This window comes from Siniperca chuatsi, linkage group LG18, assembly GCF_020085105.1.
Source record: "Siniperca chuatsi isolate FFG_IHB_CAS linkage group LG18, ASM2008510v1, whole genome shotgun sequence".
Lineage (NCBI taxonomy): Eukaryota > Metazoa > Chordata > Actinopteri > Centrarchiformes > Sinipercidae > Siniperca > Siniperca chuatsi.
In genome coordinates, this window is record NC_058059.1 from 9,802,499 (window position 1) to 9,828,726 (window position 26,228).

At 43.3% G+C, this 26,228-nt stretch overlaps 1 protein-coding gene across 1 annotated transcript; it reads left to right on the plus strand.

Annotated features, from left to right (window-relative positions):
- The first annotated feature begins 6,613 nt into the window (after positions 1 to 6,613).
- Positions 6,614 to 24,555, plus strand: smad7 (SMAD family member 7). The gene is made up of 4 exons (XM_044173923.1): positions 6,614 to 8,099; positions 9,010 to 9,063; positions 12,585 to 12,656; positions 23,653 to 24,555. Exons 1-4 carry the CDS (start codon positions 7,634 to 7,636, stop codon positions 24,189 to 24,191), a joined length of 1,131 nt encoding a protein of 376 aa, XP_044029858.1. The 5' UTR covers positions 6,614 to 7,633; the 3' UTR covers positions 24,192 to 24,555.
- Positions 24,556 to 26,228: the final 1,673 nt, after the last annotated feature.

Genomic DNA, 26,228 nt, shown 5'->3' on the forward strand with positions numbered 1-26,228 from the left:
TTTGAGTGAAATATCCAAACAAGTATTGGATTGATTGCCATGAAATTTGGTGCAGACATTCATGTCGCCATAAGGATGAACTGTAATAACTTTGGTGAATCCCTGTCTTTTCATCTAATGCCACCATCAGGTCAAAATTACAAATTAAGTCCAATACCTGCAAAACTAATGACTTTCCCATCAGCCTAAGTTGTACTTTGTGTTTAGAGCTAAAGTTAGCATGCTAACACGCTAACCTAATATGGCAAATATGGAAACCATTCTACCTGCTACAAATGAGCATGTTATCTTTGTCATTGTGAGCATGTTAGCATGCTGACATTAGCATTTAGCTCAAAGTTCATGATAAAAATACAAAAGGCCCACAAGCATTCCCCAAAACTGAACAAACAACACACTAGCATTTTTTATGTCTTTATATTATGTCTTCTTTGCAAAGTTGACATTTTTTGCTGAGTGCTGAGAAAGGAACGTTTGTATAAGAGTATAAAAATGGAAAGGGTTCATCCTCTGGGGAGCATGAAATGCGCTCATTACATTTCATGGCAATCTGCCAAGTATGTTTTTGATGTTTCTTGTGTACAAGAAAGATACTTTGGCATGATGGTGAAGCCAGAGGAATGTTTAAGAGGCCACCAACCACATTTAAAAGAAATCTAAGAAATATAAGTGGATGGATGAAGAGACTGTCTGACATTGCTATCACCATTTGGCCTTGGCACTCTTAGACCAATTATACGTATGCAGATCATCAAAATTGTTTCACACTAATGGCCTATAAAGACAACTGGGTCACTGAGGCCTACAGCTACTTGAAATAAAATGCCACAAATTGAATCCCTGAACAAAACCAAACTAAAGGAATGTGAATATAAAATGACCTGTTCTATACAGTGTCCACTGGGTCAAGACTGTGAAACTTTCATCAAACAATAGCTTATAGACATGAAAAGATGTTTTAATAAAAAATCCTTGAATAAAAGAAAACCTCACACACAAAAGATGATGCCCAGGTAAAGAAATTAAAAGTATTAAAAAAATACTTGTTGCATTTAAAAAAAAAAGCTGTTTAATCAATGCGTGTTGTTGCTTCTCATGTTGTTTCATTTGAAATGTTTTTCGAGGCTTGAAGAGGTAAAACTATGTAGTATAATTTCCATAGCAGAAATTGTTTTTTCCTTTGTATTACTGATCATCTCACAGCCCCTCAGATGTTTCGTGTGACCTCTTGGGGTCCCCAACCTCCAGGTTGGGGACCAATGCCTTAGGACACAAACATTTAAATTCCTTTATGTCGTTTTGGTATAACAGTGTAATGCTAATTTGCCTTATGTTTCTAATCATATTGGAAGGTAAAGGCACGTTTCCTTATGATGTGTATATGCTGTATTTACAGATAACATACCTGAGAATTCTAGTTGGAACGTTTTTATTACTCACTTTGTCTATATCGTTTAATTTATAGGGAAAGATTGTGACTGTATACATTTTGAATTCTGAAATAAAGCCTTTTGCTGTTAGTGCTTTGAAACAGGAGGTGACAGCGTGTAGACTTATTTGATTAATGTCTAGGATTTATTTACATTCAGCACTTGCTTAGAATAGCTTTTGATTGTGCTTTGCTATTCGAATAAATGAATCCTACAAGTAACTGAAATTAGCCTGAAGTTTGCATTTAAAACGTTCCTGTCTCGAAATTGTTAAGATCGTACAATTACAATATGCGTTCATCTGCTTGTAAATATAAATGTGTTTTATATGCCTCCAGTTTTTATATTCTGGGGGTATTATTGTACATTTCATTTTCATACTGCATTTTACTGCTGTAAAAATACTAGACATTCCTTAGTTCCTGCTTCTCAGTTGTGAGAATGTACTGCTTTTATTGTCTTGTATGATTAGAAACTGAATTTCTTTGGGTTTTGGAGTGTTCATCTGACAAAAGAAGTAATTTGATGATATCCCCTTAGGCTTTTAGAAATTGCAATAGGCATTTTTTGCTATTTTCTGACATTTTATAGACCAAACGATTAATCGATGACAGAAAAATCATTTGCCCTGCTGCTTTTTTTTTTTGAAGGGCCCCCCTGCTGTTGAGACAATGTCTGTGATTTGTAGCTATAGTATCTGTCTCTCGCTGCACCCTGTGGTGTAATAGAATTGACCAATATATTCTGAAGCGTTTTCTGTTTCACTTTATACCGTGATGTCTCTCTTTGTGAACTCATGAGATGAGCTTTCAGACCTTCACAAGCTTCACCTCCAGCTGGCTGTGGCAGCTCATTATTGCAATGTCAGATTACATTTTTATATAATTTTGACCTTCAGGGGATACTGTTCAATAAGACAAATCTTAACTACGTTTTCTGACTTAGAAATAAAACTCGTTAACTTCCTTTTAGACAGAGAGAGGAGAGAAATTTGTGAGGTGACCTTTGACCTCTAACCATTCACTGAAAGGTCAGCTAAAAAGAGTGTAAGACAGGTAGATCTACAGGTAATATTTTAATGAATTAAAATCTGGGTTTCGACAGCATGTTTCAGGACATCACATCATCTCTTCTTTCACTCTTTCATTATGGTGGAACCACAGCTGGAGACATTGACAAATGGTAGATTTTTTTTAGCACAATAAAATGAGAACAGAAGCACATCCAGCTTCTCACTTTTCACCCCAAGATCTTTTAATTTGCAATTATGCAGTGATATTTACCAATGTGGGTGTTTTTGTTCTTTCCCTACTAGATATCACATGTGTGGGGAAAAAAGTCTCATCTGTCTTTTTAATTAAAGTTGTCTTATTTTTATTGTTCTTATCTTAGCAATGGCAGGCTCCCTGTATGCCATTTTCACCCCATTCGGAGCACTCTGGTTCAGACAGAATAAACCTCTTTAATTGCATATGCATGACCCCTTGTGTGGAAGCAGTCACTGTGTCAATAAATTATAGTAAAGGGCTGCTATCTAGAATATTAATCATCCTTCTTTCTCTATAATGCTGTTTTACTCCATTGCCCTCCTTTGAGTCAGCTCTGTCAGTCAGATGATAGACCATAGCAGGGGCAATTCAACTTTTTATGCAGGGACCCAAAATAAAAAATTTTACTCTAAAATATTCAAATTCATAGGACTTAAATTAATCATATCACATCAAACCATGTGAGATTATTTATCTAATGGGAAACATTGTGGGGCAGCATCATTAAAGTTCTGAGGAATAGAAAACATTTCACCCTCTCTTAGAGGTGGAGACATTATCAACTCACTGCTCTGCAGAGAGGCACATTGGATTCACACTCTTAACACAGTGGAGCCTTTTGGCCTAAATGAAGAACTGGATTTGTCACGTTCATTACACTTGATGGCTATGGCGACTCCTACCCTTGGATCAATTGTCCAATAGAGTTGAAATCCTCTTCAACCAATTATCCAATGACAATTGTACACCTATAAGTTGACTATGTATGTGTTTGCCTTGTGTCTTTGTCCATTTGACTCTGATGAATCACAGTGGTGTCGAAATATTAATCTGTTTGCACTATTAACGGCTAATCAATCAGTGTGCTCCAGTCCTCTTTTTTTCAACTTGGAAGTTTGCTGTCGAACTGGATAAAATATGGATAAAATATCCTATATATATTTTATTTATTTTATTAGGGACAAAACAACCAAACAGGAATGTCCATTTTTGGCAAATACTGGACAAGTCAAGGCGTTTCATCACACTGATGCAAAAATCACATAAAAAGCCAACTAAGCCAATAAGCAGTGCTGCTCATTGATCTGCAACATTGCTCACAATGTCCTACTACAACCAGAGATATTAAAGGGAGAGATACCTTGATATAAACGGTATGACAAAATCTCTGACCACAATGGAAATAAGCCTTTGGGTTTTATTGTGTTTATCCTTTTGATGATTTCTGTATTTGGGGCATCTCTGGTTAGAGGGGCCACTTTTATATTAATAATCAATAAAGAATTTCAATCAATCAAGACTAATTCATATAATCTTACAGGATATATCTTCATATTGTCCAGCCCTAAGGGACTGTACAGAAATTATTAGTAGGTGAGAGGGGGTCAGAAAAGGGGGATAGTATTGTCATTTGTCTTTAGGCTGAAGGTAGGTTGGGAGAGCTTTAATTTTTTTCACATCCTAAATTTGTATTTCATTTAATCCTTCCTTTGCAATGTGGTTAATAGTTACTTCAAAAACAACATTCACTTGTGCTATGGTTCTTAAAGGTGCACTTTACCATATGCAGAAGACAACAGTTCTGTCCCTGCATCATGGTTTTATTAATGTGCACAATGGTGGCATTAGAAGTTCCATCATTATATTTCAGTTTAAATTGGGGTATAGAAATAAACAAGTTGTACAAATTTAACATTGTTATCTTATTTTGTAATGTTTTCTGGAGGATGGTGTAGTCAAGAGGAGGTTTCAAAGAAAACATTAATAACCTTGGGGAGGGCCTTACTTTTCATACAATCCCTAATATGTAAGGGCCCACAAATAAAGGGTCCACAACCCCTTTTGGGTCAGGACCCATAGTTTAACAAACACTAGATTATAGGATGCAGCTGAATGCACCATACAGTATTGTGCTATTTTTTAATTAATGCGAGGTGGGGTTGAAAATAAGTAAAGGCAAGTGTTGTGGCTCAAACATGGTGATGCAAAATGTTAAATAAAACGTGTCCTGCACCTTTATGCAGGCTAGAATGCAGACAGACTCTTCCAGCCAGACTGAAATGGAAAACGGTTAGATAAAATTGGCTACTTCCTGGAGTCTGAAGAATAGTCACACACACACAGACGGAAGGGCAGGGAGATGTAGAGAGGAGGGGAGGGGACAATGTGCGTCTGCAGCCACTTCCACGATCCCTCTGACAGACCTTTTCCCCTGACTGATTGCTTCCAGACTACCTTAAAAAGCGGCGCAGTCCTCTGAAACGTTTGGGATCTCGCGTTGCGCTCTTGCACGGCGCCAGTGGGGGATCCTGGGACAATGTGGGGATGAGCTATTGACTACCCCCATACACACACACACACACACATCTCTCCCATCATCATTATCAGCCACCCACCCCCCTTGCCCTGCAGCACTGGCTCACTGGCACATTAACATACTGCTGCCTGCACCTCCTCCCCTAGACTACTGTCTGTATGGGGAACACAATTAGTCTACGGAGGAGACACACACATAGGCCTACAAATTAGAAAAAAGGCATTCATGCTGATGCAGCTCAGTGTGTCTGAGGGACGCTGGAGGGCTGCAGCCACAGATGTTGTGGGTCTCTTCTGTTGTTAGAAATTAGATTATTTCAACAGAGTTTGGTGTGTTTTCTAGGTTATACGGTTCTGGTTTATAGTTCATACAATTCAATATACATCATTGCTGATAAGTCAGTAAGATTAATATGAGAACAGTGTTGACAAATCTATAGCCTTTTTATTTAAATATATATTTAAATATAAAAAAAACTGTTTGTTAGTGTCTATCTTTGTCTCTTAAACTGCACATATTCCTTAAGGTATTATGTGCAGTTTTTTGATCAAATCAAACCATTGCGCCTGTCATAATAAATATGGATTTAGCTTATAAAGACAATAAATAAAGTGGGCAGATCCTGTTACAGATCTACTGTCAGGCAAGAAAGGAAACGGATCCTCAGCCGATGGACCGTTTCACTGGATAAATAAAGAAGGGTGGAAACTGTTGTGTTGATAATTAAGACAGACAAACTCAACGGACACTTGTGTTTGTCCTACCTGAATGCTAAACGCCCAGAGGGCGGCAGCAGCGCGCTCTCATCTGTGTATCGGACCTGAATTTTGTATTTTAAGCCCTGAGTTGGGCTCGCAGGCACAAATCCCCTCTGCCGGCTCCCTCGCTTGTAGTAGAAGACCCCAACTACAGTCTTTAGGCCCTAACCTGAACAAGGTCCAACTAAAACCTAAACAGCTAGCCTATTTGGTTATTAGTGCTTAAAGGTGGCGTAAGCGCTGCCTGAGAGACCTATATCAGGGCAAATTTACTCAATAATAAAAACCAGGGGAAACTATCCTGATTGATCAACACAACAGCAAAATATTTTATTATAGGATTATGCGGAGCAGCGCCATCACACACACTTTTAGCATACGTGCTTTCTTTCATATGAATAGATTCGATTAGATGTTCTTTATTGTTCACAAAGGGAAATTAATTATACTCAGGTCAATAGCATACAACAAACAAGACAATAAATAAATAAAATAAAAATCACAGTACAAAACAATAGACCTGCTGATGAAACACTGATCAAACGGGAAAAGACATTAAAAAACACTAAAACTGCCAAAAGCTAGCTTACACTAAATGTATCTTCCTTTATTTTACCACTTATGTAGGCTAACATATATCATTAGTTGAACTTTTGGCCAAACTGCATAGTTTCCCAACCTCGTCCTATTCTCAACGTTACACTTTCTCAACTTTTTCTGTGAAATGATAACTGATGACTACTTTTTGTGTGTGTGTGTGTGTGTGTGTGCGCGCGCGCTGTGGGCTCTGCTTGATCTGTTGTTTGCGCAACACAATCACATTTCTTTTAAGCGACAGGGTGTCTAGACACACACGTGACCGGGCGCGTCAATGCGCACTGGAGACTGGAGACGGAGCAAGGGCACCCAAACCATCCGCCTCATTTACAGACAGAGAGTCTTCTGCCCCCCTCGAGATCACTCGTCGCCTCGCTTTCTTCCACTCTCAGACACGGAAACTTCGTGTGAGATACGAGGTTGGATTATTTTATTTTAAGGGATTCGGCTACTAAAATAGGTCACAAGGCTCGGTGCGTGGACGTAACCCGAGGGTCTCTCGAGCTTTCTCTCGACCTTTTTTTCAAACGCAACTCAACTCGGGTGAGAGATTCAGTCCTGGATTTGCTCCCTGGCTCTTTGGACAAGGCTCATTCTTGCCAGCAGACCACATCCTCTGCAGACGAGTGGCATATTTAGACGATAACGGATAAAAAAGCCTCCGCAAGCCTGGTGGAGAGCCCTACTCTGTGCAGTCGGATCAAGGATTTTGTGGATTAATGCTCTTGAAGACACGGCGGCGAGCTTCGGTTTTCATGGGATAATTGTGAAAGCGTTTAGGCTTAATTAGGCCCCAGTTTGTCTAATTACAGCTAATGCGCATGGAAAGAAAGATGTTTTGACAATGTTTATATGCTGAAAATAGGTGTTTAAAGGGGTCAGTTCGCAGCGCTAGGCTGCTCATCACCGAGTGAGTAATTGTAACATATTCAGGCTACATGCTGCTGTGTTGTAGCAGAGGTGTATGAGCTGCTAGATTCATTATTTTAGGTTAGTCTTGAACGCCTGGAGGTGATGGTCATTCATCCTCGAAGGACAAGCTGACTGTCCCGTGAACCCCGACTGCTTTTCGTTGATCAAGTCTGCAGGAGACGGCAACAGAGACTGGCGTATGCTACAGATTTCCTCTGCTTATCCAGCTCCCAGTTTTTCCACCGTATTTTCTCAGGCTGCTTGTCATTGCCTGGACTCGGATCCCGGAATCTTCATGATTTGCGGACACCATGCTCGTTTTTTAGCCGGGGAACCCTCTTTTCGTCCCGCATGTTTAGGACCAAACGATCGGGGCTCGTCCGGCGACTCTGGAGGAGCCGTGCGCCCGTGGAGGGCGACGGGGAGGCGGATAGAGGGACGCATGGCTCCGGGGGCTGCTGCATGGGCAAAACGACAAAGGTGGCCAAGTCCAACGCCGGGTCGGATGCTGAATTGAAGGCGTTGACCCACTCGATACTGAAAAAAATAAAAGAGAAACAATTAGAGGTGCTTTTGCAAGCGGTGGAGTCCAAAGGGGGTGTCCGAAGCCCTTGCTTGCTCTTGCCCAGCAAAGTGGACGCCAAAGTGGGTCAACAGTCTTACTCTCTCCCTATGCTGCTCTACAAAGTGTTCAGGTGGCCGGACCTCAGGCATTCCTCGGAGCTGAAGAGGCTGTCTTGCTGTGAATCTTACGGGAAAATCAACCCAGAGCTCGTTTGCTGCAACCCGCACCACATGAGCAGACTTTGCGAACTCGGTGAGCTGGATTATTCAAATAACCTCATCTTCACAACAAAAGTTCAGAAATAGCGTTTAATTCTCTGGTGGTCGGGCCTAATTTAAAATCAAGTACAGATTCAGACACCATGTCATTGTGTCAAAGAATTACCAGACTCTTAAAGGGATAATTAGCCTAATTCAAATGACATCACCTTTCTTGGCACAGTTAGTCTTGAGTTTCCATAAGGTCAAACTTGACCGATGTGGAACGCGTGCCAAGTGGTCCTCTTCATCTTTACGGCAGTGTGGTGTCATTAAAATTTGGCATGTTACATTGAAACAGTCACATCACAGGTCTTTTTTCAAAACTGTTTTTATAATGATGGTTTATTGCTTGATTGTGTTTTTAAATGCTAAATATGTTGATTTCTTAATTTGGGTGCATCCTGACTTGAATATGTTTTTTTTGGTACTTCAGAGGCGCCAGAGCACTTACGAGCAGTTTATTCCAACTTATATCAGGATATTTTCAACTTCACCAAAGCCCCGTTTTTTAAACAAACAGCCCATCTGGTATTTCGTCATTTCACAATTGGCATTCCCAAAGTGCAAAGCGACTCATCCCGGGCTTTACAGTCTTTCCACGGTGAAGTTTCCAGGGCCTGTGTGTGTGTGTGCGTGTGCTTGCTTGCTTGGCCAAAACAGGCCCGTATCTCAGTTTGTCCTAGACGCTGATAGTGGCCCTCCTGGCGCCAGGCGGCCCCGTGTTTATCTGCCTGCCAATGAAAGGCAATAGCCGCCCGGCCGGTCTCACTGCCTGCCTCTCCAAGCTGAGCTGACAGACACAAAACCTTTTCCCTGAAGAATGACAACTCTTATCATAAAGTTTAGATCTCTCCCTTGTTTTTTTTCTCATGCTCTGCCTCTGCTTTTTCCCCTCCATGCAGAGTCCCCTCCTCCTCCATATTCGCGCTATCCCATGGACTATCTTAAACCACCAGGTGAGCTTGAGATATATATATGTCAGTATATATATCTACACATCTGAAACACATTTGTTTTGCAAAACATACACATTTAAAAGGCCATCTTGTATTCATGAATGTTTATATGTTGTCTATATGTCTGACATTACATGTGCATATAGTCTTACACACTACCCCTGCAGTGTGTGTGTGTGTGTGTGTGTGTGTGTGTAGGAAATGGCTCCATGTTATGTTGTGATTTATGATAGCAGTAGAGTGGCACGCCTGGCTGGCTGGGCAGTTCTAGCATGGCTGGCAGCCAGGGCAAAGCAGCACAAAGTTGAGATACCAGCTATAGACTGACTGGCATGTCACCAGGGGCATTGTGTGTGCGCGTGCGTGTGTGTGTGTGTCTGACGGGGAAGGGGGAGTTGTATGGGTGTTTGTTTGTGTGTCCATCTATCTATTGTGAATCGAAGCACAGACAGCGGCATCTCTGGAGCCAGCCAGCCTTTATCAGCTGAATTAATCAACAGATTAAGGTTGAGGAGGTGTGTGTGTGTTTGGAGGCAGGGGTGTCACCGTCCCACATCTCTGTTTGGATGTGTTTGTTTGAGGGACCGGGAGTGAGCATTTGTGTATGTAGTACTGTTTAATTTCTTCCACCGATCTTCCAACAGTTGGTTTTTTTTCTCCTTTGGTCTTGCTTAATTGTTTTCTCCCTCCACCTGTGCCAGACTCCACTTGCTGCTGTGGTTGTCATCCTATTCCCCAGTGCCGGAAAGTGGCATCAGGTTATGTCATCGCCTATTAAGTCAGTTTTAAAGTGTGTTAAATTTCAGGCTATAACCAGAATAGCTCTGTTCAACAGTTTATCTTCATGTCATAGAGATGGTGACAGAGATATAAATGCATAGTTGAGTGTGGGACTGTTAAAGCCTCAGTTTTTAATTTTCTCAGTCTCATCGCTTCTTTGCTCATTTACCCCGGTCTTGCTGTCAATGCAGGAAAAGCTCTGAGTTAAACAATGACCGGTCAGCCGACCATCCAGCCCGTTAGTCAGGAGAAGGAGAAAGTGGCTTTCAGTGAGTGGAAACAATAGGAAGTCATTGCAGCTGTGGTTCCTCAAAGCACCCTTCTCTCTGTCTGCCTTTTTTTTTTTTTTACCAGGCTTTAGCAATATTGTTTTATCTGTTTTAACCTTAAACACAAGCAGAATTTATCTAAAATGTGGAAAATGAAATGATCAACAGTGAAATCCTCTTCAATCTTCTCCTGAAGTGATGCCTGTCACGGGTTAGAGCTAGCATAGCGTCTTTGCATGAGTTAAGTTGGAAGCATTCCTGCGATGAAAGGAAACAAGAAGGTAAATAGTAAATGCACGCTGGATGCAGACATTATACAACTCATGTTACCACCCTGTTTCTCCTCTCAGAGCACAGTGAAAAAACTAGAATTGGCTTGACTGTGTGGGAATAAATGTTGCCAACAAGAACAGAACAAGGCAAGGGAATTATCAGTTTGCTTGTTTGTCTCCCAAGTAGAGTTTTCATACTTTTTAATGAAAGGCATATTAAAACTTTTTTGAGTCATTTAAGTATTTAATTGAAAAGGTGCAGCAGTCTCGAGCTCACCTGTCATGCTATTTCCTCATTTGGTGCCATTCAGTCAGTGCAGCTGCAGTTGTGGTTAATCAAATGAGACTCTGTCTGCGTGTCTCTGTATTGGTGAAGGAGGATGAGAGACAACATATATTAATAGGACAATGGAGCAGGCTGGAGGACACACACACACACACACAGAGGACACATGAGCATATCATACAGAAAGACAGGGTTTTCCCCCTAGGGCCCTGGTCAATCATCAACTCTTTCCCATAACTGGAGGCTATTATAATTTTCTATACTATGCTCTGTATTTGCTTTATATTAGGCTGTGTTAAATCATCGTGACATTCAGAAAATTTGCATGGTTAACTTTAAAAGGCAATCAGATGTTGTAAAAATCTGCATGAAGCGGAAGAGCAATGGATTTTTATGGTGATGGTTTTATGATTCCAGTGAGCAGTGGGGTTATATGTGTCAGGGTGCCTGTCCGCTCCAGCAGCAGCGGTCAGTATGAAAGCAGCTGAGATGTAAAACGCTACCTTGTTTCAGCTCTGGGGAATATAAATCACGCACTGTTTTAGTTCTTTCTCTCTGATGCCCTCTCTGGCCTGTGGTCAGCTGTGACCTGTTGCCCGGGAGACCAGGGCAAGGCTGCTGGCAGCCAATAAAAGCGAGGCAGGCTGGGCTATGCCCGTGCATCTCGTTACTGCGACCACAGTGGCACGGTCCACGTCTGGACGGGGGCAGGGTGGCAGGGAGGAGAGAGCTCTGTGAAACCATTCTGGTCGCTCTTTATTACTTCATAGCTACTGCAGCTCTGCTCGGTCAAACAGGAGGCTAATGAGATTTTAGCTGGAGAGTGGAAGTATTCAACAGAAATACCATCCTCCTCCTCGCCATATGTGGATTAAATGCATACTGACCCCCCTACTCACTGTAGGTCCTCAGTTTGCATCCACTGTAGTTGTTTCAATAAACCTCAAATTACAGCAACTTCAGTTAAATGGTCATTTTTGCTTTTTTAGCGACTTACTTTAATGCAGTAATGTGCATTTCTTGCAATGTAACCATCAGAAAAGCGGCACTTTAGAACCATAAGGAAGTGACCACCACCACACACTGTGGTTCAGTGGATAATAGGTGTAGCTCAGCGTTGACGTGCATCAAGAGGAATGTATCATTAGTGAATACCAAGCTATACCAGCAGCAGCTCTGCAGCAGAGCTAGCCTGCTCCCAGCGGTATGCTGCTCTGCTCAACACACACAGCAGTTTTCTTAATAAAGCTCCATTCAAGTGTCATGTTGAAACTAGTCTACATTACAAGTCTTAGTAGGAGTTAAGCATTCAAATGCAAAAAGAGAAAGAGTCTGTCTGTCTGTCTGTCTGCTAGTGTGCCATTAAGAACATTTACGGTGAGCAGCTTTCAAGGCCATTCTAAGCTCTGTCTGCCAAGGTAGCCACCTTTACTGTTTGTGTGAAGGCTCAAAATTCCGATTTAGCTTGAATATGTCAAATTTGTCCTTTTAGAAAGAAAAGCAGAAACAGGAATAATATTCAAGAGGCAATTATCAAGCTTGGATCTCTATTAAAAGAGAGCAGAAAGCTCTATACAGCTCTTTCCAGATCAGTAGCTGGTCTATGCAGAGATGCAGGGCTAACGTTCCTCCTGAAGCAGTGGATTATGGGGGATTATCAGGGCTGTTAGAAACTCTCCTCTGTAAGTCTCCTCTGTGTGTGTGAGAGTGTGAGCTTCGTTGTCAGCATCTTCATTAGGCATTGATTTCACCGGGGTGATTGACGGTCTCACAGCTGCTGCTTTGCCTTCTCCCCTCTCTCTCTCACACACACACACACACACACACACACACACACACACACACACACACACACACACACACACAGGAACACACACAATGCTAATTCAAAGTCTTTCTTTCTCTCTCCATTAGATTCTCCAGACTCTGGACCTTCATCCAGTGATACTGGGGGAACAACCTACTCGGCCCCTGTGGGGCTTTCAGGTAAATAATTCCTACAAATAGATTTCTTATTTCTACTACCCATTTTCTTGTCTTTTTTCTACTGTTCCTCCCTTTTTCCAGTCACATTATTTTCTTCTTCTATTTTCTTTTCCTTTTCCTGTGCATTCCTCCCAACACACACACACACTCATCTCCCCTCCATACTTGTGATGATGAGGCAGTGATTGTGGGGGCCCCTGCTTCCCCTCTGTAATAAAAAAAAGCCAGTGAAGGAGGGTGGTGTATTTCTCCCACATCCACATAAATTCCTCCCGCCTGGCTCTTTGAACAACGCTCCTCTCTTCTCCTCTTCCTCTCCCTATTCCCTCTCATCCCTTTCCGTGTTATGTTGTAATGGAAGACAAACACGCCGAACCGTTGTTTGGAGAAGAATATGCTCTGTGCGTGCGGTATTGTGGGGAGGGAAAAAAAGCAGCAAAAAGAGGCTTCAACTGACATGCAAGTGTTTGTTTGGGTGTGTTTGTACGTACAGGGGACGTCTTTGTGGACAGTTAACTCTCCTCTGGGCTCTGTGTGTGGATAAGAGTGAGACACAGGCGCCTTTCTTTCTTCCATCTCTCATGCAGGATGTGTTTTGGGCTTCCTCAGCTTTTCTCCCATAATCCCCTTTGGCAGTGTTGCCTTCCTTACCCAGCGCCCTGTCTGCAGGCTACAGAATAAGATGGTGTTCACAGGAGAAAGAGTTTGCTCTCCACTCCCTGAGTTGCTCCATGCTGTTCTCTGCTTTCCTTTGCCTCAGATGGTTCTCATTACTGGGCCTTTAAAGCCTGTTTTATGTCAGTTGGTGTTGGCTGCCCATTTCCCCCCCTCTTTTGTTTGGTGGTAGGGGGGTGGTTAGCCTGCATGTATGTGTGTGTCCTTAGATGGGGGAAGAGATTGGAGCAGTGCTTACAAGAACAGAGGAACTAAACATCAGTCTCTCCCCTCCTCCCCTCTCCTCTCATCCACACCTTCCGATGGACACTCCGATGGACACTAAAGTCCTCTCTGTGTGCATTAACTAAAGACACATTTTAGACCCAGTTCAAACTGTGAAACCCAAGAACTGAAGTCTTAACAGGCGGCCCCATGCTCCCTCCCTTACTCCTTCCCTCCCTCAGCTACCCCTCCTCCTCCTCTTCCCCTGTTTTCCTTCCTGGCGAGGATGACATGGCAGCGGCGGCCAGCGCTCCAGTGAATGGGCCTCCTCAGTCAAAGCAGTAGAGGTAGAAAGGCCGGGGTGGGATGGCCAAAGCACTCTGCCCTCATGATTTCCCTGGCAAGCCCCCCCCCCAAAAAAAGGCTGCTCCATTCCTCCTTCTCTCCCAGATTCCCTCCTTTGCTCCCTCCCTCTGGGGCCCTGACAAAAGAAACATGGCTCTCCCAGAGGCCTGCTGCTGACCTTCTAATTCACTCACTCTGCCCTTTTTATGTTCTTCTCCAGACATATTTACAGAGAGGAAGAAGGAAGAGAGGAGGGTGGTTCTGAGGGAAGGAGGGTGGCAAAGACTTGAAGTCAGCAAGAGTTGTACCATTACTTTTTGTGCATGGTAGTAGAATAATTAAGTACTCGTTGACTTTTAGAAAAAGCTAGAGTGTACTGGTAAAGCAGCAGTATGAAGTACCTTAGCAAGAGCGGAAAATGACCCAAAAGAAATCCTCATTCATCTAAAAACAACAAAAAACAGACAGAGCTGATAAGATGAGAATAGAGATAACATCATCCTCTCCCAGCTTTCCTTTTTTAATTCTCCCCTTTTATCCATTCTGGAAAAAGCCAAGACCATCCAGGCTGTAAGGAGTTAAGTGAGCTGCGACAGTGACAAGCGCAAATGCAAACTAGGCTGCCTGCCAGGCTACCAGCTCCAAAGCTCCTCTCGCTGGCTCACGTCATCAACTTGGAACAGAGCAGAGAGGAGGGAAGAGAGGAGAGGAGATGGGGGTCGATGGCTGGAAGCCTGGAGCCGGGTGTCGGGGTGCTGATCTTGGTTTGAGCTGGGGTGAGGCTTAGCTCAGGGGTTTAGGTTCACCTAGGAACTGAAGAGAGAGATTTGGAAACGGGTGATCGGGTCAGGGTTAAGAGGGCACTGGATTGTCGGTTATGAATCTGTGGAGTGTTAAGTAATATTTAAACTTGTTAGAGACTAGATTGTTCATGAGCAGCTCAGGTAGCACCCACATAGCCAGACATCCATCTTGTAAAGCTCAAGGTCGTCAAGTTTTTTGAGAGCTGTCTTAAATAAAAGACCTCTGTGAGCTTGACAAGACAGAGGTTTAGGCTGTGGGACAGAGTGTGGATGTTTGTGTACTTGTGCTGGGTAACATTAAAATGTTTCCATGCTAGTACTGCTACCATTTTGTTTTCTATGAGTTTTGGTACAGATACTGAAACAATACTACAACAGAGTTTCTCTTTTTTCACTTAACAAAAGAATCCAAATAATCTCACGTTAAATGTGTCTAAAATTGGCAAGAGTTTGAAAGAGTAAACAGGATTATGAATCTGACCAGACATAGTTTTTGATAATCTGTGATATTGACACATTTTAGTCAGTCCAAAGAAGTATTGAGGATCAATAGTAGATAGCAATAGTGTGTACGTGCATGCATGTACTCTTCTTTAAAGGCAAGTTATAGATGTCTGTTTGTGCCTGGCTCTTATTCGATGTGTAGCATCGGTGTGTGTGTGTGTATGTCGGTGGCGTGCCTGCTGGTGCCATAGGGGACTGACCCGGAGTGCTTGTGTGTAAGAAGATCCAGTCGGGCTGCGGTGACACGTACACACACACGCGCACACAAACACACACACACACACACGCACGTTTTCACACACACACACACACACACACACACACCAACACATACACACAGGCAGGCAGATAGAATGACCTGGTGCGAGCCCTGGCGCACGGCCGACTGTCACACAGGCGCTTCCTCCCACTGCAGGTTAAATTTAGGCTGAGTTGTATTCGTATACCACCAGCAGTCACCTCGCTCGACAGACAGTCTGCCAACCCTTCAGTCAGTCAATTAGTCATCCAGTGAATCGGCTGGAGGTATAACCTTCATCAGGGGCTCTGACAGAGATTAAATTTAGTCTTGGCACCTCGGCTCATTAAATCAAACTAGTTCTGCTGTCATACGGAAGGCCCTGAAGAAACGGCCCATTTTTGGTGCAAACCCAGTGAGAAAAGACCTGTGTGTTGTTCTGAATTTGTTATGATTTATTTACAGGAAGTGAGGTATAAATTACATGTCACCAATGTTAAGACACAATCTTAGAATTTCTTTGGAAGCTAACTTCCAGCAATCAACAGCTCCAAGTCAAAAACAGAGCACCCTCAGTCTCTCTCCTCTCTCTCTCTCGGCATTCCTGCCTTGTTTGGGTTAGCAGGGAAAGGAAAGGGCTGCGCAGGATATGACCTCATGTCTTTGAGGAAAAGGCGAATGGACAGGGAGGCAGCCGAGGCCTCTTCTTGACAGAAAACAAACACTGGAGTGTTTGAAGGAAGGAGGGATTGAAATAAAAAAAGAAAGAAACTGGACATTTGTTTTACTTATACACACACAGAAATGTATATGTAGCCTATTACAGCCAGATGACTTGCTACAGAAACTTGTTTAAGAGGTACTTTCATTACCATAAAACTAGTTTCTGCTTTGGTTGAATCTTGATTTTCCCTTTGCTTGAAAAGTAAGAGGAAGGAATGAAGTGAGAGAGAGAAGATGGCGGCTTTGGGTGGAGGGAGAGATGGCCGGCAGCTCTGCTCTGTTCTCTGTAATTTGGAGGCTGTGTGTTCAGCCAGCGAGTTGAGCAGAGGAGAGCCGGGCCGCTCCGTGCCGGGCCAGGATCTCTCATTACTCCCCACTTCCTCTCCTTGCGCGGCAGCCAAGCCGCCTCTTGGCAAGGGACTTAATTTTGGTTTTGGCCGTTCTCTGTTCCCCACCCTATGTCATTATGCTGCACAAATCGAAAAAACAGAACGCGGAGAGACAGTGGAGGATGGAGGGGGGAGAGAGGATAGAGGAAAGTGTGCCTCGCTTGCATGTGTTTGATTTTCTCGGACTAAGATGCTTTACGCTGTGTTGTTCTTAGCGTAGCATCAAAATAGCATTTACAGTTAAAAACATTAGCCTACCTTAGCACAGCCAGTTGATTGAACGGTGGGCTATGCAGCTTTGGCTCAGAGTCAGAGCTGGAGGGAAGCCCAGAACAAAATGAACATCGTTTTGGTTTGCAGTCACTCTGTGGAAGTGGATTTTGACATTACCCGAATGTATGAAAGGAGAGACAGAGAGTGTGTGAAGGAGAAAGAGGAAGGAAGGGAGAAATCCCCCTTTAGCAGGATAAAGACGGAAATGGAAATAAGTGGAGACACATTCCTGTAAACCTGTGTGTGTGTGTCTCTGTCTGATTTCTTGTGTGACACAGTACTGCTGTCTCCACCCTCCCGCCTGCTCATTCATGTAGTCCGTTTGCCTTTTGTACACTCAGACTGGAGGGGTGTGTGTGTGTGTTTTATCTCAGCGACAGACTCAGCCCTGTCAGGAGCCACATTTCTATCACAGACCACAGTGCTTGCATAACCACGCATACACATTCATAGACATATAGAGGTGCATAATTATTAATAACAGAGTAACAACGCAAATAAAGGCTCAGGACGAATACAACTGGCTCTGCTGGTTGTCTGCCTCTCTGCTTGCAGCGTTTGTATTGTTTAGTTCCCACGGTGTTTTAGCGTCACAACAATGTGGGTGATTGTTCGGCTTGTCTGTCCATCTGTCCGTAGCGCCGGGTGTGTGTGTGTATGTAAAAGTTTCAGAGATATTTTCTGATTGATCTTCTGACTTGTGTGTTTGCTAAAGGGAGTCAATTACATCATTACAGCCTGCCTGACACCCTGTATCCAACTAACTTGTGTTTATTTGTCCCATCACCCTGGGAAATCTGGGCTGCAGGGGATCGTTGTGTGTGACGGTCAGCATGATAAAGTGTTGGAATAATAACTCAGCAGGTGCAGGAAGGGGGGGGGGTATGTCCATCAGTGAAAAAGCATCGTGCTGCAGTTTTGTGATAATGTGGATCTAAATGGACGACGCTGCCCAATTAATTATGAAATGTTCCTGTGTTTTATCTCAAACAGAGAAAAACACCGTGCCTGACATCAAGACATGTAGATCATGTAATTATAGCAGAAACTTCCACTCAGACAAAATTATACTGTAGATGGAGGCATTAGGAAAACATGCGCCATTTCTTCTCCTTATCTTCTCCCTGTCGTGGCCGGAAGTCTCATGTTAGAGATGGCGTGTCTGCAACTCATTCTCTCTATCTGTGTTTCAGAGTCAGATCTGTAGATAGCAAAACTGTGCCACTCCCCTGTGTGGTTTTCCTGCCATCAGGGCTTATTTAGGTTTCCTGAAGTGGGGGGAAGGACTTCACATCTTCTTACGTAACCTGCCACCCTGAAGAGGCACTTCCTCTGTCAGCTACTAAACCCACTACTATCTATCTGTCTGTCTATTTATCTATAAGGGCTGAGCAATATGTAATTTCCTCTTCAAAGTTGACACTTTGCAAAGGATGTACTTTAATATGGCAAATTAGATCCACCATGTCCACTTTTGAAATCATTTTAGAGCTTGATAGACAAACGAAACTGCCAAAGTCTGCATGTTCGTGACAAATCTTGAAGGGGAACTTCACCAATTTTACATATCAAAGTCTATTTACAGGTAAACACGTTGAAAAATGTTGTATAAAGCCTTTTGTGGCTCCAGACGAAGCTGCTCAAAGTCTGATAGATTGCCTTGTGGGTTGGGGCTGAAGACTACAATTTTGAAAATGAAAAAAATCCGGGGGAGTCAAAAAAGAAGTGAGCTTACCAGACCTCTGTAGCCCGCTCCTCATCTCTGCTTGAGGCTAGAAGCTCAAGGCTACAATAGGCGCTTCTACCATAACTCACCTAAATCTTCTACATTTAATAATATTTGGGCCCTGGTTGTATGTTCTTCTACATGACAAGTAAACAATCACAATCATTTTAAGAGCAGACTGAGACTGATTTACCTTTCAACAGTGGGGGGGGAACCCAAACCAGTCGACGGCTTACAAGGCTGTGTTGATGTATTGATGTGAGACAAGGACACTCCTCTGTCTTCACTTCACAGAACTGCTGGCCCTTCTCTTTCTGAAGGGGTCGCCTGTCATTGAATTTCTTCTTCCGCAGAAGAAAGTTAAGTGAACACAGCCAGCAGCAAGCTCGCTGTTGAGGACCTGTAACTTGTATCAACCCAAAAAATCAATGAGACCAAATAGTTTTGAGAACACAGAGAGAGAAATGCACAAGCTTTCATTGCAGACACACACAGGGCTGAACATATACGGCATGGCAGGCAGAACAAAAGGAATGCCTCCAGGGTGACCCTTGACCTTTGGAATAGACTTTCCCCAGCTCTAGAGAGGGTGTTGACTTAGAAAATAAGGCACCATGAAGAGTCCTTCCTTCCCCCTTCCTTCATGCCTTCCCCATTGCTCTCCTCAGTCGCTGTGCGTGTCTGATGACGACAGGGTCATTACACATCTGAGCTGAGAGAGGCACAAACACACACCCCCACACACATATTTAGGGCTCTCAGGGATCGATACGAGACAGTTCTCAGGAGCCTCCTCACTATTTACCGATGTTGATAGTGTTGTGTCCAGGATTGACGTTTGAAAAATGTGTGTTACTCTGTGACTGTGTTGACTTCTAAGTATAGAAGCGACCTAGTGTGTGTGTGTGTGGGTGAGTGTGTGTGTGTGGAGTCAGGCAGAGGTAATGATTAACCTTTCCAGACTGTGTTTCTGGCCCTGAGAGAAGCACCCAGTCTGTCGTCACCCCTCCCCCCTCTCAGCTGTCCCTCCTCCCTTCGACCCTTTGTCCAATTGTCTCAGCTAGTGTGGCGTCCACTCTTTAAGACCTTGGACCATTAAAATCCACAGGGGAGCTAGCAGTGTGTGTCTGTTTGCCGAGTCTGCCCTCCCCGTGCTATGGTTTTAAATATTTTGCATTGCAAAGGGGGTTTATTTAATCACAGATATTTACAGCCCCCCACCTCGCAGATCATAAGCTGTTCATCCATTAAATACCTAGAAAACATGGGAGCAATATGCTGTTTTTGTTTGCACAGTGTTTCTAATGTCTAACATCCACATTAGCTCTCACCAGCTGCTTCTCGCACGTTCTTACATTATAAAAAAAAAATGCTTTTAACAAGGATCATTATTATCACCCATTGTTTTGCTTCATAGTGGATCAGCAGGGAAAGTCTTTTTATTGGATGGGGTTTTACGTGTGGGCCAATGGGGCAAACCAGACTGGGACAGACCAGCAGCAGACAACTGACTGAAGCAGAGCAGAGAGGGCCGGAGTGACAGATGGCCTCAGGCTGCCAGCTAGCCCGCTTATCTTCAGTGAGGAGAAGCCTGAGACACACGGGCTGAAAGGCTGATGAGCAGGTGGGGGCGGCAGACAGATAGACGGACTAATGCTTCGCAAGGCAGACATCCAGAAAGCAGACAGACATGCAGACAGATGTACAGACAGAGACTACAGACAGCTCTGTTAAGTGTTCAGGGGCTGGAGCTGATGGAAACACAGCGCTCCAAGGACAGACGGGCTCGGCGCAGACACTCTGACGACACTGTCTTGAGACACACACACACACACACACACCTATGTGAGAAGCACCTGAAATAGTGTCAGACCGTAACATGAGGAGCGCGACCAGCCGATACCTAGCACGCAAACAGTCACAAACACATGATGTGTTAAAAATTTAAATTCAGTTAAATGAGCCTTGCACTTGGAACAAGGTGTATTGATACGGGGCCACTCACATTAGTGTGTGTGTGTGTGTGTGTGTGTGTGTGTGTGGTTGTGTGTTCAGCAGCATTACTCATGAGGTGTAAGCTCATTTGCTGTCAGGACAAGCTGTGAACATAGTCTTCACAAGGCTGTGCCCCACAGATGGAGGAGTCTGCCTCGTTTTCTCTCCGCTGACATACTGAGCTGAAAAAGTGTGGTTTTGTTTACCTTTAAGCATAGTTTGAGCTGGACAGAATTCTCTCTCTCTCTCAAATTAGCTTTCAGTCGGTCTCTTATCTAACAGTTGCAGAGGAATGGGAAGAATTCAGAATAGCTGCTGTCCCTAAAATCACTTGACCGCAATGCTGGAAATTAATTAAGTACTCAAGTACTGCGTTCAATTCAATGTATCGATTTTGTAGGTACTTAAACTTGAATATTTCAGAGGGAACTATTGTACTTTTTACTCTGTTAGCTATAGTTACTTTACAGATTCAGATTTAACATACAAAACATATGATCAGCTTATGAAATATGATACATTGTTATAGATTAAACTACCCAACAGTATATAAAGTAGTTAAAAGTAGCTCCACTTCAACCAACTATTAAAATGGGTCTTACATGTTAGAGGAATACTACTGGACCTGTATGATGTCCTCTGGCTCTGGAGGAAGTTAGAGAAAATAGCCCCCCTGATGATGTCATAGTGATGTCATTTGATTATCTCAGTTTGGCCTGCGTTACAAACTGAGGGCACAGAGTTTGAAAGATGTGGACATTTATCAGTCAGGGAGGGTCCAATGAAAGAGGCTATCGAGTTGCATTGTGGGAAGTAGGAGCCAGTGTTTTTTGGAGCTTGATCCATGTTAGGGACTAAAAGTCAGGATATCTCTACTTTTTCTTTTTTAATCTCTCTCTAGCTAGACAAGACTTGTAATGTAGTATTTCTACATTGTGGTATTGCAACTTTTACATAAGAAAAGGGTCTGAATACTTCTTACATTACAGCTTTACTAGTTGACCCTTTCTGCTGCCCATCATATTTCCCTCTGTTGTTTTTCTGTGTCTCTTCAACCCTTTGCTTTTATCCTTCCTTCACTTTTCTCTCCACTGTGGTATTCACTTGCTACCAGTCTGAGTTTCTGAGAGGAGGAGAGGAGAGGCGACAAGGGAGGGGAAGCGGGGCAGTTAGTGTAGTCCTGAATAGCAGGGTGTTTTCAGGCTGCAATGACAGGCTCAGACAGGCAGCCGCTCTAATGACCTCTGACGCCAGGCCCTGTCTCTCTCAGCAATAACAAACACACACAGGTCCCCACAGGTGAGCTCCACCAGCAGGCCCTCTGTCAGCTGTTAAGAAAGTCCAAGGCATCCTTCTCCTTATCAACCCCGGCTGTTCCTGTATGTACATGTAAAACAGACCCGAAAGCAAAGCTCGGCCAGGAACAGAGACTCTGTCTGACATCAGCCTGAGACACAAAAGACACTTTCTGTCTCTTATCTCAAAGATAAATGCTTTTTTCCCTCCATTTAGTCTAAGGTAGATAGCTGGGTACTTAGTTTCCCCCAGCACCCCATGAGGAGGGATTTACGATAAACTCCCTGAGGCTCGGCTCTGACCAACTTCAAAGAACACAGCCCCTCTTGTTTTATGGAAGGCATGCTTTCAGTTTTGCTCCCCCCCTCTGTTTCTGTCTCTCTTCTCTCAGTGTTGTCTTTTTCTTCCCTTTTTTCTCCCTCCTTCTCCCTGTGTCTAATGAAGGCTAATGACAGGCCGCGGTGAGTCCGCTCGGGCCGGCAGAGATCCTGGCGCATTAACGTTGCAGTTTGTCTCAGACGGGACCTTCCAAATTACCGGTTACATTCACAGCTACCGCCAGATGAAACGGGGGGGGCTGTCAATTTTTTTCCCTCACATATATTTCCCCTCTTCAGGCTTTCTTAACCCATGAATGTGTCTTTCATTGTGTGTGTGTGTGTGTGTGTGTGTGTGTGTGTGTGTGTGTGTGTGTGAGAGAGAAGAGAGGATGTATAAGATTGTTGAGCAGTTGATAGAAGTTGCAGCAATTAGGTGACGACCCTAAAAGCACAAGAGATGCTGAAAAATCAGGAGAGGATGTAAAGCTGCAAAAGTAACAGCCAAAATATGTGAAATGCACTCCTTCTCTTCCCCACCCCGCCCCCTTTTTCTTTCCTCTCGCTCTCTCTTTCTCCCTCTATTTCCCTTGTGCCTGACTGGCTCCCACTTTTCTAGCTGGGAGTAGCTGGGAGCCAGATTTCTGTAGAATAGAGATATGACGGCGGGAGAGGGATGGCGCAGGAGGCACACTAAAGGGAGACGACCGGGGGGTGGGGGGTGGAAACTGGAGCATGGCCAATGCTACACTTCTTTTACGCTATGGGGAAACTTTAGACTGGAGAGGCCTAGCTTGTCAACGATTCAGACACCAGGGTTTGAGAGTTAACGGCCTGCCGTGCTCGTTCAGCTAAACACCATGTGCTCCACCGTAGACAAAGAATGGTTTATGTGTTTATGTGAAAGTCACTTGTTGCTGTTGCTCAGTTAGTGCGGCCTCTGTATCTTTAAGCATGAATGCAAAGATGCTTTCTAATTTCCTCCAGCAGCGTACAGCATGTTGTTGTTGTTATTGTTGTAGAGAGATGATCAGGACAGTAGGTTGACGTCACAACATTGTTGGCCACGCTGCTACAAAAATAGAGAGCCAGACAGAAGATAAGCATTTAATGCCTAGACAAATATTGTACTGCGTGTAGACACTTGCCTGACAGTGTCTCTGAGTTGCTTCTCTTGTCTGAGGTCCAGGAATTCCAACATGGTTTTCCTGTCTGGCAGAAATTGAGGATGACAGTTTAGTTTTGGCTTTCGACTAAAGCAAATTCTCTATTTCCCAAAACAGGGATAAGGAAGAAGTTGTGAAGAAGTAGCAATGTTTGAGATGTTTGGTGTAGCCTTTGCTTTTTATTTGAAAGCCTGATGCACTCATCCTTTCCTCCTCTCCTCTCGTTTTCTTTACTCTTTGATCTCCGTGTTTTACTATCTAATGTGTCAGTGTTATCATGTCTTTGCTGTGCACCTTCCCATGGGTCTAACCATCTCCTTCTCTCTCTGTTTCCTCCTTCAGATTCCCTGGCATTGCAGGAGTCTGGTGATCAGGCCCATTGGTGCGTGGTGGCATACTGGGAGGAGAAGACACGCGTCGGGCGCCTCTACTCAGTCCAGGAGCCCTCTCTGGACATCTTCTATGATCTACCTCAGGGGAACGGCTTCTGCCTGGGCCAGCTCTGCTCTGACAACAAGTCCCAGCTGGTGCAGATGGTGCGGGCCAAGATTGGCTATGGCATCCAGCTGACGCGTGAGCCAGACGGGGTGTGGGTCTACAACCGCAGCTGCTACCCCATCTTCATTAAGTCGGCCACACTGGACAACCCGGACTCGCGCACGCTGCTGGTGCACAAGGTGTTCCCTGGTTTCTCCATCAAAGCTTTTGACTATGACAAGGCCGGCAGCCTGCAGAGGCCGAATGACCACGAGTTCACGCAGCAGCCTCGCACGGGCTTCACGGTGCAGATAAGCTTTGTGAAAGGATGGGGACAGTGCTACACCAGACAGTTCATCAGTAGCTGCCCTTGCTGGTTGGAAGTCATTTTCAACACCCGATAGCAGCAGCCTTCCTCTTCTTCACCCTCCTCGCCTCTTCTGCCCCCTCACAAACAGACTACACCCACTTTCCTTTTTTGTTCCAGAGGTTCAAACAGAGAAAAAACGTTTTAAAAGAAGAAGAAAGTATAAAATTCTGATGGACTTTGTTTAATAAATGACTAAGACTTAATTAAATAAAATAAGAAGCGAAAAATGTATTTTATGTTATATATATAAATATATTATTAATTGTAAATATGAAGACGTTTTATATGCATTATTATTTATGTATTGTGCAATGTGTTGATGAGAAAAAGAAAATAAGATGCACTTTGCTTAATATAAATGCAAAACAAAGAAATGCCAAAATAAAAAAACACATACATTTCTTGTCCAGTCTGTTTTATTTTGGGGTTCATGGCGGTTCAATGTTGTTGTTTTTTTGTTGTTTTGTGCAAAATTCAAATTGGATTATTTTAATAGATCCACTGAAGAACACTGTCTCTTCATTATTGTCCAAGTTAACATTGGCTTAACTTTGTGTCACTGAAGGACTTTGATGTCATTTTGTGGATTGTAAAAGCATTTCCCTTTGAGACAAAATGAGTCAGACTGTGACAGAGTCATAACTCATTGACCCTGTCCTTGCAGGCTCATTACGCCTTTTAAAATTGTCTGTTTTTTCTGAGTTATTTTGGGACGAATGTCCCTCTTCCTCTGTCATTAACCGGCTGATGACATCTCAGCCAGGAAGCAGTAATGACAAATTTCAGGAACCAATAAAGTCAACAGAGGGTCCGGCTTCCTGGAAGAGCCTCTTTATTTTATTGGCTGATAAAACAAAGGAATGTAATGTATCAAACAATCACAGAGAATTTGGTGCCACACCTGAGGAAATGAACACATACTGGAAAATGTACTGGAATATTACAACTTCATTTAGACATCTTATCAAGAGGAATGGCCTGAGTATGCGATTAGAGACGATGGCCTATTTATGACCTATTGTATTTTTAAAAATGAGACAAAACAAAATAGATTTCCTTCTAACAAAACCTTTCTGCGTGTGTGGTGGCGTGTGTCTGTCTGGGTCTTGTCCTGTTGCTAGTCAGATGGGTGTCTGTGAAGAGGATTACTGCTGTAAGCCTGCTTTACCCACACACTGTCTCAAAGACCTACATTCACAAGACCCACTTTCCACGCCATCCAACCCCCACCTTCCACTCTGTTCAACAACGTTTTGAAAAACCTTGAATTTTATTTAGAATATGAGAGACAAAACAACATATTTAGTGACTCAGTGGTGGAGGCAGGACTGAAATGGCGCATGTATGTATACTTCCTCCCTGTCCCTTTAACCATTTTTTTTTTATAAAAGAGTTGAACAGCAATTGAAGAAAACCTTTAGAAAAGATATTGCCCAGCACAATTCAGATTGTTTATTGCTTGTATATCTCAGTAATTGTCAAATCCTTACTGAAAAATGCATTATGTAACACTTGAATATTTGAATGGTATTAGCTGACACATAATTCAGACTAAGAATAATAAACATAAATCCACACTAATAAATACGGCAGCCAATATTTGTGGCTGGCTGCTAAAAGTCTCCCTGCATAAATGCTTGTCCAAGGATACATATTTATATTCTTTTCCCTTCTGTTTTATTAATGACTGTGCAGAGCACGCACATTATTGTATGTATCTTTGTATTTTCTATAAAACACAGAACGAAAACTTTATAGATAAATTATACCAAAAACTATTAGAATACAGCCCACCAGGGGGGTTGGGCCCATGGTGGGACCCCGTTCCTTGACATGATGCACCTTAAACTCATGGCTGTCTGCATCCCCTTACAACAATAATAATAACAATAATCCATAACCCTGCTAATACAACTAAAGCGGCTCGAAGCTTTGTGTGTGTGTGTGTGTGTGTGTGTGCGAGAGAGAGAGAGAGAGAGAGAGAGGAATGGCCTAATATCCATGACTTCCCTCTGACAGGGTGACCCTGATTATGCCCAGCAATAATTCCATTAAAACTATTACAGATTTC